The 18,775-nt window shown below is 39.8% G+C and overlaps 1 protein-coding gene across 1 annotated transcript; it reads right to left on the bottom strand.

Annotated features, from left to right (window-relative positions):
* Positions 1 to 850: 850 nt before the first annotated feature.
* Positions 851 to 2,716, bottom strand: LOC118821378 (apolipoprotein L2-like). Its single transcript, XM_036589960.1, has 2 exons — positions 2,624 to 2,716; positions 851 to 2,492 (listed from the first exon to the last, which is right to left on the bottom strand). Exon 2 carries the CDS (start codon positions 2,489 to 2,491, stop codon positions 1,547 to 1,549), a length of 945 nt encoding a protein of 314 aa, XP_036445853.1. The 5' UTR covers position 2,492; positions 2,624 to 2,716; the 3' UTR covers positions 851 to 1,546.
* Positions 2,717 to 18,775: the final 16,059 nt, after the last annotated feature.

Consider the following 18,775-nt stretch of genomic DNA (forward strand, 5'->3'; position numbering starts at 1 on the left):
CTTCTTACAGAGCAAATTCCCACAAATCAGTTTTTTTTTAAATCCAGCTAAACGAAACTAAATATGTTTCAATTCTAAACCACATATTAACATTCTACTGCTAAGATTCTCAAAGCTCAAATCAAAGTATAAGTGTATAATGACATGCATGAGCTAAAAATCACATCAAGTTGATGTTAGCCTGTCCACATGTCAAGGTCTGAGTGTATATTTACAGTGTTTCAGTGTAGTTATTGTAAACTGGTGTTCATAGTATTACATTTTTTCTGCTAATGGACAGCTTTAAAAAAATAATAAATAAAAATAAATTCTCTCCAAAATGCTCAACTCAAAGTATAATGACAACGATGACATGAGCGAGAAAAAAAGTCCCTTTGGCACTAGAAAGTGAAGAAATACAGGGTCTCCCAAAAAAAGTGACATCATTTCGTAGTCTAATAACAGCCAATTCTCCCTCAAACGATCTCAAATTTTCATAAAATGTGTAAAAACTAACCAAGTTTAATTTTTAATGTTGAAATGGCCACCACATTCACCTGACCTGACACCTTGTGATTTTTTTCTATGGGGCTATGTGAAAGGACTCTATATCCCCCAGCCCCTCCCTTTCCTACAAGCCTAAAGGAATTCAAGCAGAGAATCACTACTGTGCTGGAGACTGTTATGCAAGACATACTACAGCGTGTTTGGCAGGAGCTGGACTACCAACTTGACGCGTGTCGCGTCACAGGCGGTGTGCATATTGAACATTTGTGAAGCTGTGAAATCAGTTATAAAATCTACATCCCTCAGAATTTCTTGTTTGAATGTTGCTAAATAAATCTTGTATTGCTCAACATGAAGCCTATTTAATTTCGTTTGCCAGGACATGTAGTTACTCAGAAACTCACATCTCAAACGATGTCAGTTTTTTTGGTACACCCTGTATATAACATATGGTTACAGCATAAAACTTGAACTTCAAATAATAAGTTGGACTTCAAATAAGTCAAATAATAAGTTGATTCTTGTTGCATTAACACACTATTTGAAATTCAATTAACTCAAAATTTTAAGGCAGCCTGAACACTAACTTTTTAAAGTTAAAACTTTTTTTATAGTGTAGTGCGGCTGCAAGTAGGCATTATTTTGAATTAAGTGAGTCAACATTGCTAGTTAGCAGCGAGTTAGCTTTATGCAAGTGCTGTATTTGACCCTCACTGCTCTCTCTCCTGTTGTCTCCTTCACTCTCTCTCACTCGCGCTCTCCCCCTCGAGCCATGTTCACGTAGTAATCGACCTCAAATCATTGTTTCTCCAAAACTGCTTAATGAAAATGCTAAACGCTTTACACCTTTTCAAACATTTTATAAAATAGATTCACACTGTCATGTATTTTACAAGTGTTTGATTGTCTTAAACGTGACATTTGATAGTCCAGCCAAACTTGATCTACTTTGTACCGCAAAGAAAAAACATGTAGCAGTTCATTTTTGTCAAATTACTTTTTAAATAATTAGTCATTCTTGTTTTCAAACTCTGTCAGCCACTTAAGCATTTTAGTCCGATTACTCCACTACTATTAAAGGTTGCTGTAGAATTTCCAGGTTTCTCTGGAACGTCTCTTTTTCTTCACACAGACACTCATAGATCTTATCCCATGCCTGCATCTCTGAGAGCCACAGAGCTGACCTGGGGCGGATGAGCTGAGACGCTTCACTTGTCTCACCTTTAGCCAGACTCTCACTACCTTTGTAGATAGATGCAATATCCACACCAATGAATAGAACATTTGCTGCCATAAACCCCATTCTAGCTGCTTTTGTCATCGCCAGAGGAGTGCCCTTAGCCAGCTGCCCGATGTCAGGCAGGTCTGCAGCAAGTTTGGGGATACTACAAACTGCATTAGCTTCCTGAAGGCCCATATTGACCGCAGCCCTAGCTACTTCCTCACTCTTGAGAATCTGAATAGCTGAAGCTCCTTCCACGAGGCCATCAATTCCGCTGCCTACTGATCCAACACGACAGATCATTTTCCCAGTTTTAAACACAATATCACCCTCGTCCAGGTTTGGGACAGGATGTTCACAACTAGCTGCCTGATCTAGACAATCATAAACCTTCTGTACGTCCTCCATAAACCTCTGAAAGATGCTTTTGGCATTTTTCCCATGATGTCTGTTGACTGCCATTTCAGTGATGCCTGTAACTAAGCTGTTGACTCCGCTGGTGACCCCCATCCCAACTCCCATAACTGTACAACCCAGGGACACTCCTGCAGTGAAGGGGGCCAGAGCCAGGCCTGCAATGGATAAGACACCTCCTACAGCACCCACTGAACTGCCTGCCACAGTGGAGATGCTGGACCCCGTCTTCATTTTATCCAGCTCGACTGCAGTCTCCTCTAGATCTGCCAGGAACAGGAACATCCTGGAGCGACATTCGCTGTAGGTGTCAATGAATTCCTGACCTTCCCCATGAAATAAGAATGACATCCTGAATGACTCGTCCATTCTGAAAGAAAGGGGTAAATTCTGAATTTTGAGTTGAGTGAATAAAGCAAAACTATCCAACAGAACCAAAATGTCACAGACTCTTCAAATGTAAAAATGAGGACAGTCTTTAAACAGGTGAAATGATCTTACCTGATTTCGCTCAGCTGGCTCAAGTGGTCAGTCACATTTTGCCTGAACCCACTTAAATTCAAATAAACTTCAGTGAGCTTCAGTAATGGATGACTGTTATACCACATGTAATAAATCAGAAATAGATTAGAAGTTATAAAATGTAAATATATTTAAAAAATGTTAAGGAAAAAGGTTTGTTTTAAAAAAAAATGAGCTGAAACATTACAATTGTACTGACAATACTGATGAAATGGAAATTAATTTCTTTTAATTTCTCTTGTGGCCAAATTATGTGGTCAAATCTTACGATCACATTTACTTAGCTGGCTGCTCTGTGGATAATTTTGTATGATCTGGATTATTACATTCCTGGAATTTAATCACTCAAAATCTTTTTGGAGCCAGTTGATCTAACAGTCAACCTGACTATTACAGCAAGTCTTTACGCTATAAACGTCAAAGCCTCTACAATATTGCTAATTTCTGCTAGCACCTCTATGGGATTCTAGTAGTATGCCAGTGTTGAGCTAATAGCAGTTCACATGTATTTTACCATGTAGCAGTTTTAGGACATAATTTACATTGTAGCAGTTCCACAGTAACTCTTTCAGTAAAGAGTCCTGGCATAGAACTGCTACAGGTGTTTTCCTTTTCAACTGAGTAAACACACTGAACAGGCTACCACTCATATTCACAGTCTGTGACATCTAGAGCTTCCCAAAAGCCTAGCTTGATGTTATATATATATATATATATATATATATATATATATATATATATATATATATATATATATATATATCTCACAAATAGAAATAAAACTTGGATATAACTTAAAGTAGTCTGTGTAGTAATCAGTGACCAAAGAAGTTGAGTCCACGTGTTCAGCGTCATATCCAGAGGTTGGCTTCAAAAAACAGATGCATAAGATGCCAGCCTTCTGCAGAGGTGGATGAAGTGGGAGGTCAGCCTGTCAGTGCTCAGACCATATGCCGTACAATGCATCAACTCGGTCTGCATGGCCGTCGTCCCAGAAGGAAACCTCTTCGGAAGCTGACGCACAAGAAAGCCTGCAAACAGTTTGCTGAAGACAAGCAGCCCAGGAACATGGGTCACTGGAACCATGCCCTGTGGTCTGACGAGACCAAAATAAACTTGTTTGGCTCAGATGGTGTCCAGGGTGGCACCCTGGTGAGGAGTACCAAGACAACTGTCTCTTGCCTACAGTCAAGCATGGTGGTGGTAGCATCATGGTCTGGAGCTGCTGGCACTGGGGAGCTGTGGTTTATTGAGGGAAACATGAATTCCAACATGTACTGTGACATTCTGAAGCAGAGCATGATGCCCTCCCTTCGGAAACTGCGCCACATGGCAGTTTTCCAACTCGATAACAAACACACCTCCAAGATGACAATTGCCTTGCTGAAGGTAAAGGTGATGGACTGGCCAAGTATGTCTCCAGACCTAAACCCAATTGAGCACCTTTGGGGCATCCTCAAGCGAATGAGGAGGAGTGCAAGGTGTCTAACATCCACCAGCTCCGTGATGTCATCAGGGAGGAGTAGAGGAGGATTCTAGTAGCAACCTGTGCAGGTCTGGTGAATTCCATGCCCAAGAGGGTTAAGGCAGTGCTAATAATGGTGGCCACACAAAATATTGACACTTTGAGCACAATTTGGACATGGTCACTGTGAGGTGTACTCTTTTGTGTTGCCAGATATTTAGATATTAATGGCTGTGTATTTTCAGAGGACAGTAAATCTATACTGCTATACAAGCTGTACACTGACTACTTTAAGTTATATCAAAGTTTCATTTCTATAGTTTTTGCAGAAATGTGAGGGGTGTACTCACTTTTGTGAGATACTGTATAAAGGCCAAACTGTGAAAAGTGTACCCTCTTGAGTATAACGAGTCTTTGGTTTTATATTGAAGTGTGAAATGTACTTAGTTCCATGCAGGCCCTCTAACGTGTGCCACCAGAAGTTAGCTATTCGGGCACGAGATGACCAATTGAGAGAAGTTCTCTGTTCACTTCCATTCATTTCAGGCTGTCTTCAGTCCAGTAATAAAGGCACATGTAAGCTGGTTTAAAACACCTAATGGCCCTGTCCTCTTCTAAAGAGATGTCACTGTCAGTCATTTAATCCACAGGCCTGTCAATCACTTTATAGCTTCAAAATAAAAGTTTTTCTGTGACAGGACAGAATCATAAATACTGCGCTGTAATGTCTGAAGTAGATACTCCTCAATGATATAAAGCGTCCAGCAGTTTTACCGTACAAGCTATCCGCCACATGAGAAGCCGATCATGAAGTGACTCGATCAACCTCAGCTGGTACCCAGTGAAAACACTGGTACCCAATAAAGACCTAATAATTCTGAGTAGACAGATTCTACTTATCACTGTGGTATTTAAATGCCCAAGCTAAGGGGTTCAGAGCAAAAACAACTCAGTTAACATATCAGTCATTTCAAGCAGCTTGTATCTGCGTCCAGCTTCACTTATTACCTTTGCAGCAACCATACAAGCATGAGCAACGCAAACCGGTTAGCGCATAGGCTACCAAGAGAGGCCTTTGGTTTCACTGGCTTTGTGGGAGCTACGCTGGCCGCTTCTTCCAGTATCCCATCTATGCAATCTGGTTAATTGGAAACTTAATGCATAATGTATTACTGTTTTATTGATTCTTTAAGAGACTGTGTTCTCCTCACCTCCCTCCATGCCTTCATGCAGCATTTCTCAAAAAATCAAGGCCTAGAATGTACATTTCCTGCATCTCCGCTATCCAGACTAAATGGCACATATTCTTACTCCTGACGGTCAGTCCCCTGTTCCCTTCATTGGTGCTAAATCACCAGTCACAGTGTGTAGGTGAACTGTCATATCCTCCAGCTTGACCCCCACAAGGAACCATTTCAGGACCAGCCAACGTAAGGGTCAACCAAGTTTCCACCAGCGCAGTGCATGGAACTCCCACAGCACCAATGAAGGGAACAGGGGACTGACCCTGTCCCACATACCCAAAGTGAGAACAACTCAGGGACTGAAGATAAAAACTGCAAACTTATTGTGCCGGTGGTGGGGCAGATGTCAGATTTTTGCCCCGTTTCCATCCCCATGACATATGCCCCACCACCGGCACGATAAGTTTGCAGTTTTTATCTTCAGTCCCTGAGATGTTCTCACGTTAGGTATGTGGGGCAAGGATGTAGGGGCCTGCAGAGTCCCACTTACTGTGACCCTGGCGAGTTTTCTGTCGACTTGCTTCTCACTGGGCATGCCAGGTGGCAAGGCTGGCCGCACAATCAACACCAGTTTTCCCACATCTCTATATAGTCAGAATAGTCAGCCAATGAATCATTTCAATCATCTGCTCAGCTCAGACCTGCTGACAGCGCCATTCCCTCCCTAACGAATACTCCAGAACCTCTTGCAAGTCTCATCGGCAAGCTACTTCTGTGTGAACATAGAGCTGTTCTGGAGACAGCACTCTGATGAACTGGTCACATGCTAGCTCATTTTGAACTTAGGGCAGAATGTGAGCATAAACCCATCTGGCTAGCATCTCAATTTCATTAGCTAGGGCGCTCAATGACTCCCTGACCAGTCTACAGTGGTTATACAGTTTGCAAAAGACCAGGTCTGTGGTACTGACCCAAACGCCTTCGGAGCACTCCAAGTAATGCACTGTAGTTAGATTGGATCTAGTAGTAGTAGAGACAAGCTAAAGCATCATCAGTCAAACAAAGTGTCAGCTGCAGGGCTTTCTGTTCATCGGGCAACCAACAATTTGGCTATCAGTTCAAATTTTGCCTGGAATGGCTCCCAGTGTGCTTTACCAGAGTATGTGAAATACTAATCTCCAGTTATAGGAAGTGTTTGATTGCTGTTGTTTCTGCTAAAGGTGACACAACAACAATAACAACAACAACAACAACAACAACAATAACAACAACAGCAGCAGCACAACAACAGTTAATTAAGTTTGGAGGGCAATTACTTTTTCACACGAGCAATAAATGTTTCTTTTTTTTTCCTTTGGTTATTTGCTCCTTATCTTTTCACTGCACTGTACGATTTTTTTTTTGTGCTATACCAACCAAAATAGCTGGCTGCTCCAGTTTATTTCCTGTAAGTGTGTTGGCTTATACATGATAAATGAATTTCAACATTAAAATGTAAACATTCTGTTTGAGAATTCAATAAATAGTTCACTAGAAATTACATTTTACGGTTAAATTCTACATTTTAAAATGTAATAACTGTGTGAAATAAACACTCACTTCATTTTACTACAGAGCTCTTTGGTCAAGTCGATGTATCTCTGCAGCTGCACAAGCAGAACATCCACATTCTCGAGTTTAGGCAAGAAGAAAGCTTCATCATCTCTCTTGAAGCTGATGAGCAATGGAGAGATGCTTCTGGCGATGTAGATCCATAATTGCACAGACTCAAGGCTCATCTCCTTGAACACAAACACCGAGGTGACTGCTAGCTTTTCCACTGCATCCAGGAAGTGCTGAAGATTCTTCAGCCCCTCCAGAGTGTCCTTCAGAACTGCCCCCAGTTCGTTCTCCATCTCCTTTTCCAGCTCCTGCCTTCCTAATCCAAGATATTGGGTTAAGATGCTCCCTGTGCGGCTTTTGATCTCTTCCATCTTTTCCATCTCCGACTCCCTCTGATGGGTCCACTCTGACTCAGTACAACAAAATGTCTGAGCTATTCTGATGTAGTCGAGTGTGTCAGAGATGTACTTCTCCACAAGTTCCAGTTGTTGTCTAAGTAAAAAAAGGGGTAAATGAGGGCAATTTTTAAGTAGCCTTATGAACCCTTAAATATCTTCCCATTGAACTAAGGCAACTTATATGGGAGCTTAAATGACAAAATGCAAATTATGTTTAGTATTTACCTTCACAATAATTCCTTAAGGTTTTGCTGCATGTGTTTGCAGTATATGGACAGGTTGTACAGCTCTATTTGTTAATTATGTAGATATACACCGATCAGGCATAACATTATGACCACCTCCTTGTTTCTACGCTCATTGTCCATTTTATCAGCTCCACTTACTATATAGGTTCACTTTGTAGTTCTACAGTTACAGACTGTAGTCCATCTGTTTCTCTGCATACTTTGTTAGCCCCCTTTTACCCTGTTCTTCAGTGGTCAGGACCCCCATGGACCCTCACAGAGCAGGTACTATTTGGGTGGTGGATCATTCTCAGCACTGCAGTAACACTGACGTGGTGGTGGTGTGTTAGTGTGTGTTGCGCTGGTCTGAGTGGATCAGACACAGCAGTGCTGCTGGAGTTCTTAAACACTGTGTCCACTCACTGTCCACTCTATTAGACACTCCTACCTTGTCAGTCCACCTTGTAGATGCAAAGTCAGAGACGATAGCTCATCTGCTGCTGCACAGTTTGTGTTGGTCATCCTCTAGTCCTTCATCAGTGGTCACAGGACGCTGTTGGCTGGATATTTTGGTTGGTGGACTATTCTCAGTCCAGCAGTGACACCAAGATGTTTAAAAACTCCAGCAGCACTGCTGTGTCTGATCCACTCAGACCAGCGCAACACACACTAACACACCACCACCACGTCAGTGTTACTGCAGTGCTGAGAATGATCCACCACCCAAATAGTACCTGCTCTGTGAGGGTCCATGGGGGTCCTGACCACTGAAGAACAGGGTAAAAGAGGGCTAACAAAGTATGCAGAGAAACAGGCGGACTGCAGTTTTGGCCTGTGTGTCACCTCATATTTATACCCCAGCCAAACAGAAAGTCATGGCTGATGATTCAAGTTTTCCTAATCGCTCGGATGAACTTTAAAACATAGAATATGAATGGAAATGTATTTAATATACTTCGGTTTCACTCAAGAATGTTTAGGTATGCCAACAATTGCATAGATGGCATGCATAGATCTGAGAAAAATATTAATTTTAATACAACACTAATTCATGCACTGCTGAAATTACCCTCTTGTTTACCTACCTGATTTGGGAATCCATTTCTGCTGAGGCTGTAGGCTTTGACCTGCTCCTCCTTAGTCAGCTACTAGGTCTAAGTCTTGTGATGGAGAGAGCACTTTCCTCTGGATTTGAAACGATGATTCCTAAGACTGAAAAGCACAATCTTGTCATGAAATAGTAATATTGAGCTCGTTTCCCTATTATAAATAAAAGGTACCACAAATAAAAGTATGTGGACACCACTCATAATTATTTAGTTCAGATGTTTCAGCCACACACATTGCATGGTAAGATGGTGTGGTGAGTGTGGACTGAAGTTTACACAAGATGCCAATTGAGAAACTGAGCAAGACAACAGAGACAGGTGTATTTTGTTGGCTGAGGGATTAGAAAGCTTGGGGCTAGATTTCAGGCTTTTTTTTAAGTCAGCTGTTTTATTTCTTTCAAAAACTCTTTATAGCCAAAGTTGTTACAAACAGATATACAGCATTTCAGAATGAAACCCTTTACCATCGCTGCAGGTCATAAGAGTAAATAAAACCTTACATCTCCATTTTTGACTATTTTCATTGTTTTTTTTTTCCTTGAAAATGCCAACTGGCCTTTACATTTGTTTTAAAATTTTATAATGAATAGACCAATAAAATACCTGAAAATTATTTGAATAAAAAAACAACCTCTTTTTTTTGTAAAGATACTGGAGATACGGTTCTGACAGCAACAATCTATGATTTAAAAACATAATTATATAAAGTGCACATATTTGATGTTATATTAAATATTTAAGTTTTTATCTATCTATCTATCTATCTATCTATCTATCTATATATTAATTAAAGAAAAAAGTCTTACTCTTTTTCAGCTTTGTCCTGTGGGAACAGGAGCACCTTCAACTCTTGTTGAATAGAACAATGTCAGATTCACTTTCACTTCATATTATTATTTGTATTATTGTCTCTGCTTATGTCACACTTCATCATAGGTGTGTTTATATTCCCACACTAATTATAGCACCTACTCTATATTGTGAATTCTTTTTATTTGTCATCATTAAAATCAGAGAAAATGCGGAAGATCTGTGTTTCTCAGAGATATCAATCAGCGTAATACAGCAGTTTGTCATGACCAGATGCTGGTGGGGTGTTTATGCAGGTTAGAACTTGTGACTTACCTTCAATGGCAAAAGGAACTAGGAAGTAGAATTCCCTCTATAGATAAAAAAAATAAAGAATATAAAGAATATATAAATAAATCTTATCGGGAGCATGCATATGACGTATAATGCTGTCTATGTAGAGAGCTCACTAGGTTTTGAGACACCACCTATATTTAATGCAGTAGCACGATAGTTTCTCATGCAATGCTGTCTCACACATTCAGCCGTGGTTTCCAGTCTTGCCAGTTCTCTCATGACCTTTGGTACAAAGTGATGAGCCATGATGACACATCTTTGCTTGCAAAGTCTTAAGCCTTTGGTAGATGCTCCTCTTATACCTCATCATTATATTCTCACCTGTTACCAATTCACCTACTTATTGTGGACTGTTGGAAAAAATGTATCTTTAATATTCTATAAACTTTCACTCCTATTTTGCCTCTGTTCCAGCTTTGTTTGAGTGTGTTGCAGGCATGAATTTATTTCTATTTACAAACTACAGTCAAATTTGTTAGCCAAATCATTAAAAGTCATTTCTTTTAAGTTTTTTCAGCTAAATAAAGGTTCAAGAGAATTAACAAATCAGATTGTTGTTGTTATTGCATTTATATATAATAATAATAATAATAATAAGAAGAAGAAGAAGAAGAAGAAGAAGAAGAAGAAGAAAGAGTCCCACTTTATATTAGTGTCTCTAATAACTGTGTAGTTACACATGAATAACATCTGGAACAATACTGTAACTACTTGTGATTTAGCCTGTTATAGATGATTACATAAGTACATCCTATGTTATTACACATGTGTATCAACTTCAGTTTTGTCTCATGTAATTACACAAGTGTATCTTAAAAGTTGTAACATCCTATTCTCTCTCATATAATTACATAATAATAACATGAATGTAATTACATTGTAATCAGACTGGAACAGCAGTTTTTCCATGTCTTTTCCAGCGGTAAAATGAAGTTTATAATAACTTACATTAAGACATTACTGACACTGTATCTGCCAGCTTTCCCAATATTTAGCTAGCATTTATGTTGCTAGTGCTGTGACACTGTAACCAGTTTCAGCTTTAAACCATTCTGTAATGTGACAGAACAGCAGACACCCCCTTATCTTAACATGTAACTGTTATTACATTAATTTATGTGTTGCATTAAACCCAAAACAGCATCTATATTACCACTCCTTTATTACACAGTACCTACATAAAAACTACACAGGAACTGTCCACTTATTTTACAGTGTAACTTTAACTGTACACTATAGGAAAGGTACTGCGTAGTTGTTATAAATGTACAATGTAATTACAGAATGGTATTAGTATTTATGTAAGACTTAAATGTGTAATTACATAAGGTGTACGTCTGTAATCTAGCTGTAACAATGACTAAATCATTAGTAGTTACATTGTTGTTACATATGTTCACATGTAACTACACAGTTGTTAGAGACACTTAATATAAAGTAGGACCAGAAGAAGAAGAATTACATAATTACATACATAGTTCACACTCATTCTTGTTTTTCTCCAGTTTTGTGGGACACTCTCTCACACCACTACTGTGTATAAAAGGAAGCTCTAGTTGTTTATCTGACAGAATCTTGACAGTTCATTGTGACACTGGCTGGAACACATTTCCTGTGTGTACAAACTTCCAGTGAGTGCAAACCAGTGTAAGACAAGATTAAGATTAAGCTTATGTGACCATTATTAGTCCCACAACAGGAAATTTCACCTCTGCAATTTAACCCATCTGTGCTGTGAAACACCACATACACACTAGTGAACACAAGCGGGGGCAGTGAGCACACTTGCCCGGAGCAGTGGGCAGCCCTATCCACGGCGCGCAGGGAGCAGTTGGGGTTAGGTGTCTTGCTCAAGGGCACCTCTGTCACGTCCTGTCGGCTTAGGGGATCAAACCGGCGACCTTCCGGTGGCAAGGCTGGTTCCCTAACCTCCAGCCCACAACTGACCCCAAAACAGTTCTCATAAGCTTATTTAACTACTCGTTCTGTCTTTATGTGTGCTGACAGTTTAATTAGCTGTACTTTCAAACAAATTAACGTACAATCTGTTCATTTAACACTTAGTGTGCACTGTTGTATTTACTATATTGCAAGTGCAAACATGAGGAGAAAAGCCCAGAGCTTTGTTTTCTAAAATGCAGTGAATGCAGCATATCACCACTCTCCAATGAAAAATAAGTATCTCCAAAATAGTAACTTTACAGGAGAGGGCAAAACCACTCTTACTTCTCAATGTAAGTCAATGTAAAGAGATTTTATTCCAAGTGATTTTAAAGCATTTCTGATGATGTAGAAAACTAAAAATGAACAAAAATGGAGATACATGGTTTTCATTGGACAGCAACAATATGTTGTAATATGTTTTATGAGATGTGCTATTAAAAGTGTAAATAAATGCTAAATTGCAATTTAACTGAATATTTGGGAAGAGCTTTAGTTGGTCGCAACCAAATAGTATATGGCTACTTACTTATTACCACCATTAGTGATCGTCGCACAGTTCCATGTGAACTAGTGTTGAGGTCAGGACGACTAGAGGCGAGTCCGAATCAAGACCAAGACCAGATTAAGATTTTTTCAAAGTATTAAAAAAAAAAGAAGGGGGAAAATGTAATTAGTTTGTGGTTCATTGTTAATTCATAATCATTCATTAAACATGATCTTACACAATTACATAATACATAATATTAATAAATAATATTACATTCAAAATATATTTAGTAAAATATGTAATTAAATAATATATAGACATATTCTTAATGACTGTATTATAGTCGAAATCCAAAAGCATTGGATAACTGCAGTATTATTAAATGAAAACATTCCTATCTACCCAGTTAAGCGATTGTTCCGGGTCCCAGCTGTGAGATCTGTGGGACAGATAATTCTACAGATAAATAGTGTTAAAATTATGAGACGGAAGACGTAGCTTGCTTTCTCAAACGCCTCTCTGGTCTCGGTTTAATTAAACAGTTTTTTACATCACTGGATCTTTCTACAAAAGAATAAACCTCTATTCAATGCACAATATTAACAATATTAATGTACAAATGTGCACCTGTATGCTGTATTAACTAGCTTAGGATTATTGTAGTGTATTTTAACACAGTGCTCACCTGAAAAACACGGTGAAAATGAAGAGACAGAAGACGTGGCCTGCTTTCACGAATGTTAAAGTTTGAACGATGAATATATATGCGAGGTGAACCAAGTCAGTGCACGCCTATTTAAGTAAATGGGCCAGGAAGTGGTATAGTTCCTGTCTGCTTATGTCTTATCAACCACTTCTCACTACCCTCGTCTCATGTGGCATGAGTAGCAGGCTGTGCAGAAACACTGGCAGCTGTGGAACAAACCTGAAATAAAAGTTTTTTTCTTACAATCAGCTCATCGGAAAATACGTGTTAAGTCTCAAAATACTCACAAGACCCTAACAATCACAAAAATGATCACAACAGCTTTAATCTTAAAAGGGAGGGGATAATCAGTAAAGGGCAGAATTTTCCACTGGTGAAAATGGGGCCTTGAATGTCTTGTGTCTGCTTACATATACATACATACATACATACATACATACATACATACAAACATCATCTAAACCGCTAATCCTTCTGGGTCGCGGTGGGGTGCTGGAGCCTATCCCAGCTGTCATTAGGCGGAAGGCAGCGATGGACTGGTGCTGCGATGGACTGGCGACCTGTCCACGGGGTCTGTGTACAGTCAAGCTAAAATCAAAAAGGACTCTTTTACTTTTTTAGTTCATGTCTTTGGTCACATTAAGATCAACCGTGTCGTATCATTCAAAAGACAAAATTTGTGTTTCTCCATAATCTTTAATTGAAGTGTAGCAATTTCTGCCTCTAAACATCGTCTTAGTGAGCCAATGGCACATATTAACCAATAATATAATACGGATAGTTCGGGTCCTAAAATCTGATTGGCTGAGCTGCATTCGAAGCAGTTGTAAAATCCACAATATGACCGCCTCACAACAACTGGACTCTGTATCACTGCAACCCATTTTTTGTTTAAACTGTGACAATAAGACTGAAGGAAACACCTGGATTCACTGATTACGAAGTGTGTCCTGATATTTTTGTGCATGAAGTAGCTTTTTTTAGCAGTTTTTTGTCAGTTCTTGCTGCTGGTGTCCAGGTCATGTGTGAAAAATTGCAGAAACAGTAAGTTAATAATCTCAGTGGAGCTCTGTCTGTTATGTTAGCCAGCACCACATTGTCGTGCTCAATCTGATCATCTCTGGAGGCTGATGATAACTTCCTATTGGAATTTCTGTTGCACCACAGGCCAGAGTCTTTTATTTCTAGGTGGGGCTCACATATGTTATGCCGCACATGGCTCAGGTTCAGTTGTCCGGTACTCAGCCGCACCTCTCACTACAGGTATTGGGCCAGTGACGTCAAATGAGTCCGACAGAGTTCCAGATGTCCTGCACCCCAGCCATATGTTGCCTGATGATTTGAAACTTCATTTGAATTTTCCATTTATTCATGCACTGATCCACAATCCATTAATACGTTACACACTTAAACAACAGCACCTTTAACACATCTGGTAAACTAGGAAAAACGTTTTGAAAAATTTCTAACATTAATTAGTGTCGGAATAACACACTACTTTCTGCCTTTGGCAATTAGTATTGAGGTGAATGAATTTCTAAATGAACCAGCTCTGTTACTGGAAGTGCTTCAGTCAGGAATGCTTAGCTTATGTGTGACTGAAGCATGACAATGCTTCTCTCCCCACAAGGGGGCGACAGAGTTTGGCCGCACCTAGTCATATAATGGTTTTTCAAAGACAAACATGGACTGCATATACATATATATATATTATATATATATATAAACATATGAATATTTTTCCTTCAGTTAGAAAAACTTTTTAGGGTTTTTTGAACCTTTTTTGAAACACCAAAGGGGCAGTGACTCCTGTTTTGTGCTTTTGCCTCATTGCTTATGCATGTATAGGTGCATCCATCTAGAAGAGCAAAATACTGAGAGGAGATTATTATTATAAAGCACTTATACTGTTTTACTAAGACTCAGAGTAAATACTAACACTAAACTGACACTAAATGGCTGCAATCGGTGGTGCTCAGAGACAGAGGAAAAGATGGTTTTTCAAAAACATCTATTTATTTTAATGGAAAGAAATAAACAAAAACTCCAGCAGCACTGCTGTGTCTGATCCACTCAGACCAGCGCAACACACACTAACACATCACCACCATGTCAGTGTTACTGCAGTGCTGAGAATGATCCACCACCCAAATCTGCTCTGAGGGTCCATGGGGGTCCTGACCACTGAAGAACAGGGTAAAAGAGGGCTAACAAAGTATGCAGAGAAACAGATGGACTACAGTCTGTAACTGTAGAAATACAAAGTGCACCTATATAGTAAGTGGAGCTGATAAAATGGACAATGAGTGTAGAAACAAGGAGTTAATGTTATGAATGATCGGTGTACATAATTACTTTTTACTATATGTCAGTCTGTGTATATCAAAAGATACACCAGCAACTACCACATTCAATTGGAACAGAATTCAAACACACTAAGGAGACCAACAATCTCACCCAGGGCTCTAAATCAGACAGCAATTAAAGCATAGACATAAACCTCAAAGTAGAAAATCAAAATTGGGGTCCGTGGAAATTCATCAACCTGAACCAGTTGTTACTCACATTAAACCACCCTTTACTCTTGTACCAACACTGTAGAAGCTGTGCTGGGAGGGTGAGTAAATACTCTAGAATTTCCTTATGTCTCTTTCTAGTATGTTCATGTTCTCCTGGAACCTCTCTTTCCCTTCACACAGACTGTCATGAATCCTTTTCAATGCCTCTATTTCTGAGCGCCACAGAGCTGTTCTGGAGTGGATGAGCTGAGACACTGCGCTTTTCTTCCTTTTTAATATGCTGCAAATATTTTCGCACATCAATACAAGGTCAAAAGCAAGGGATACAGCATTTACTGCAAAAAATGCATATGTGTTCAGTTTGGAAAAGTCCAGCGGTTTCTGAACTGAAGCTGCATCCATGATGGCATCAGAACATTTGAACATTTTCCGAAAATTACTCATCAGTTTCCTAAATTCAAGCTCCATATCACCCTCATCCAGGGGTGGCGCTGGACGCTGACCGCTAGCTGCCTGCTCTAGATAGTCTACAGTTTTCTGCATGTTCTTCATAAAGTTGTTGATGTTCTCGTTGGCTTTTGTCCTAAAATATTTATTGACTGCAAAATCAATCATGCCTGTGAGAATGATAATGGCTGCACTTATGAGCCCCAGTACACCCCCCATCCATGTGAAAGTCAGGGACGTCCCTGCAGGAAAAAGATCCTGGCCTGTGAGGGACAGGATACCCCCCAAAAAGCCAATAAAACTACCTATTATAGTCATGACACTGGATATGTCCTTCACCCAGTCCAGCCCAGCTACGTTCTCCTCTAGACTAGATAGAGACTCAGACATTTTAAAGTGATATTTTTGGTATATCTTAGTGAACTCCTGAGCGTTGAACTCCTGAGCGCTGAACTCCTGAGCGTTGAACTCCTGAGCGTTGGACTCCTGAGCGTTGGACTCCTGAGCGTTGAACTCCTGAGCGTTGAACTCCTGAGCGTTGAACTCCTGAGCGTTGGACTCCTGAGCATTGAACTCCTGAGTGTTGAACTCCTGAGCGTTGAACTCCTGAGTATTAACTAAGAATGTCAGCCGGAATGACTCGTTCTTTCTGAAAGAGAGGAGATAAGTTATGAACCACAGCTGAAAAGGGCAGATTGTAAAGTCAAAACTATCCAACAGGACCAATACTTCACAAATCCTTGATGAGAAGTCATGTCTTTACCTGATTCTGCTCAGCTGACTGAGGTGATCAGTCACATTTTTAGTCAACCTTCTTGTACTCAGACTGAGATGTGAAGCGCTGCTGTTTTCAAAGGTAAAAAAACCTCAAAGTTTAGTTTATACTTTAAAATGTCGTATAACAAATAATCTGTTTGTATTGATTATACTTACTACTGAATTTGCAATTTGTTCTTGGATCTGTAGGAGAGAAAACAGAAAACACATAGAAAAGGGGAATTTCTGAAGAAGATGCAGAGATTGTGAATCTTAAGCAATCCCCCAAGATGGCTAAGGTGTTGTTTGGTGGTTGTGATGTTATCTCTGGTGATTGTTGAGGTTTTGCTAAGGGATTACATTGATATTTTTAGGTAGTTGCTGAGTTGTTGTTTGGTGGTTACTTGATGGTTGCTATGGTTTTCCAGGTGTTTGCTCGGGTAATGCTAGGTGGTCGCTTTGGCATTCCATATGGATACTAGGGTGTTTCTAAACTGTTGCTGTGGTGTTTTAGGCAGTTGCTTAGCAGTTTGTATGGAATCCAAGTTGGTAGTTAGGGTATTACTAGGTGGCTGCTATGGTATTTCCAATGTTTGCTAGGTAGTTGCTATAGTGTTCCATGTTGTTGCCATGGTGCTGTAAAATGGTTGCTATGGCTTCCCAGGTTGTTGTTAGGGGGTTGCTAGGCAGTTGCTGTAGTATTCCAGGAGGTTTCTAGGTTATTACAACATGGTTGCTAGTTGCTAGGGTAGGCTAGTTGCTAGGTGTTAACTGTGGTATTCCAACTGATTGCTAGGGTATTGCTTGACAGTTGCTATAGAGTTCCAAGGTATAGGCTGCCAGGGCGCTGCTGGGTGGGTGTTGCTGAGAGGTTGTTATGGTATCATGGGAGGTTTCTAGGGTGTTGTTACTGTACTTCTATCATGATGACGTATGAAGAGTGTACAAATGTATAGCCAAAAAGTTCTGCCCTTGATTTTTATGGAAAAAAATTCTAATTTAATCGGTTGCTATGTGAAAACTGTACGTCCAATCAAAACGCTGTATACAAGACAGAACATCCCAGAGTGTCAATATTTTGAAAATTGCAAAATGAGTTTGAGAATTAAAATCCAGCATATCGATAACAAGAGGAAGAAGAAGATTACATAACAGATCACAATAGTCTCACTCATTATTCATCTTACAGTGATTTTACTCTTTTGTTCTTTTTTTGTAAATTACAATAAAATAACTATGTGGTTTAACTAAATTAATCACTCACTTCATTTTCTTGCACAGCCATTTTGTGATGCAGATGTATTTGTGTAGCTGATAGACCTGAAGGTCCACGTTGTCGCGTTCAGGTGAGAAGAAAGCTGCATCATCTCTCTTGAAGTGGATGAGGAGTGGTGACACAGTTCTGGCTGCTGAGATCACTGATCGTACAGCCTCAGTGTTCACTCCCTCCAATGGGAATCTCGTATCCATGAACACAAACAGCGAGGTGACTGCTAGCCTTTCCAGTGCACCCAGGAAGCGACGAAGTTCCTTCAGACCCTCCAGAGTGTCCTTCAGACCGTCCTCCAGCTCGTTCTTCAGTTTTATGATTCCTAAACAAGCTAAGACTCTGTCTGCACAGCTTTTGCTGGTTTGGATCCTCTGCATCTCCGACTGCCTCTGACAGGTCCATTCTGTTTCTCTGTCACAAAAGTCTTTCACTGTTTTGATGTCGGTGAAGGTGTCAGTGATGTACTTTTCCACTTGTTCCAGTAGATCTGAGCTACATCAAAAAGAGAGATCAGTGAGAGTTTTTTTAACAGCATTGTAAACTGAAAGCCCTGGCATGTTATTATCCCAAATCAGTGCCTTTTAAGTTCCTGCAACAAACTGTCTGATTTCATTTTTGATGTTGATTGTTTCATAAACTTGTTTCATGAAGGTGAGATGCAGCTGAGTTTCAAATGAGTTGCAAAAAAATTTAAATGATGCAAGTCACATGTAATTTAGCTACATGCTGGTATCAAGCAACTACAGTTGCCTGAAAGCTGATGCAGATCATGCATTCTTGCAGCTGTTGTCAGCGCCTGGCACATCCTCTCATTGGCCTTTTTTAGCATATTCAAACTTACTCAACACATACAAAGCTGAGATTCTACTAC

The sequence above is a fragment of the Colossoma macropomum genome, unplaced genomic scaffold (assembly GCF_904425465.1).
Source record: "Colossoma macropomum unplaced genomic scaffold, Colossoma_macropomum, whole genome shotgun sequence".
NCBI lineage: Eukaryota > Metazoa > Chordata > Actinopteri > Characiformes > Serrasalmidae > Colossoma > Colossoma macropomum.

Coding starts and splice junctions, on each gene's coding strand:
- LOC118821378 (XM_036589960.1), bottom strand. CDS start 2,491: ATGGACGAGTCATTCAGGATGTCATTCTTATTTCATGGGGAAGGTCAG.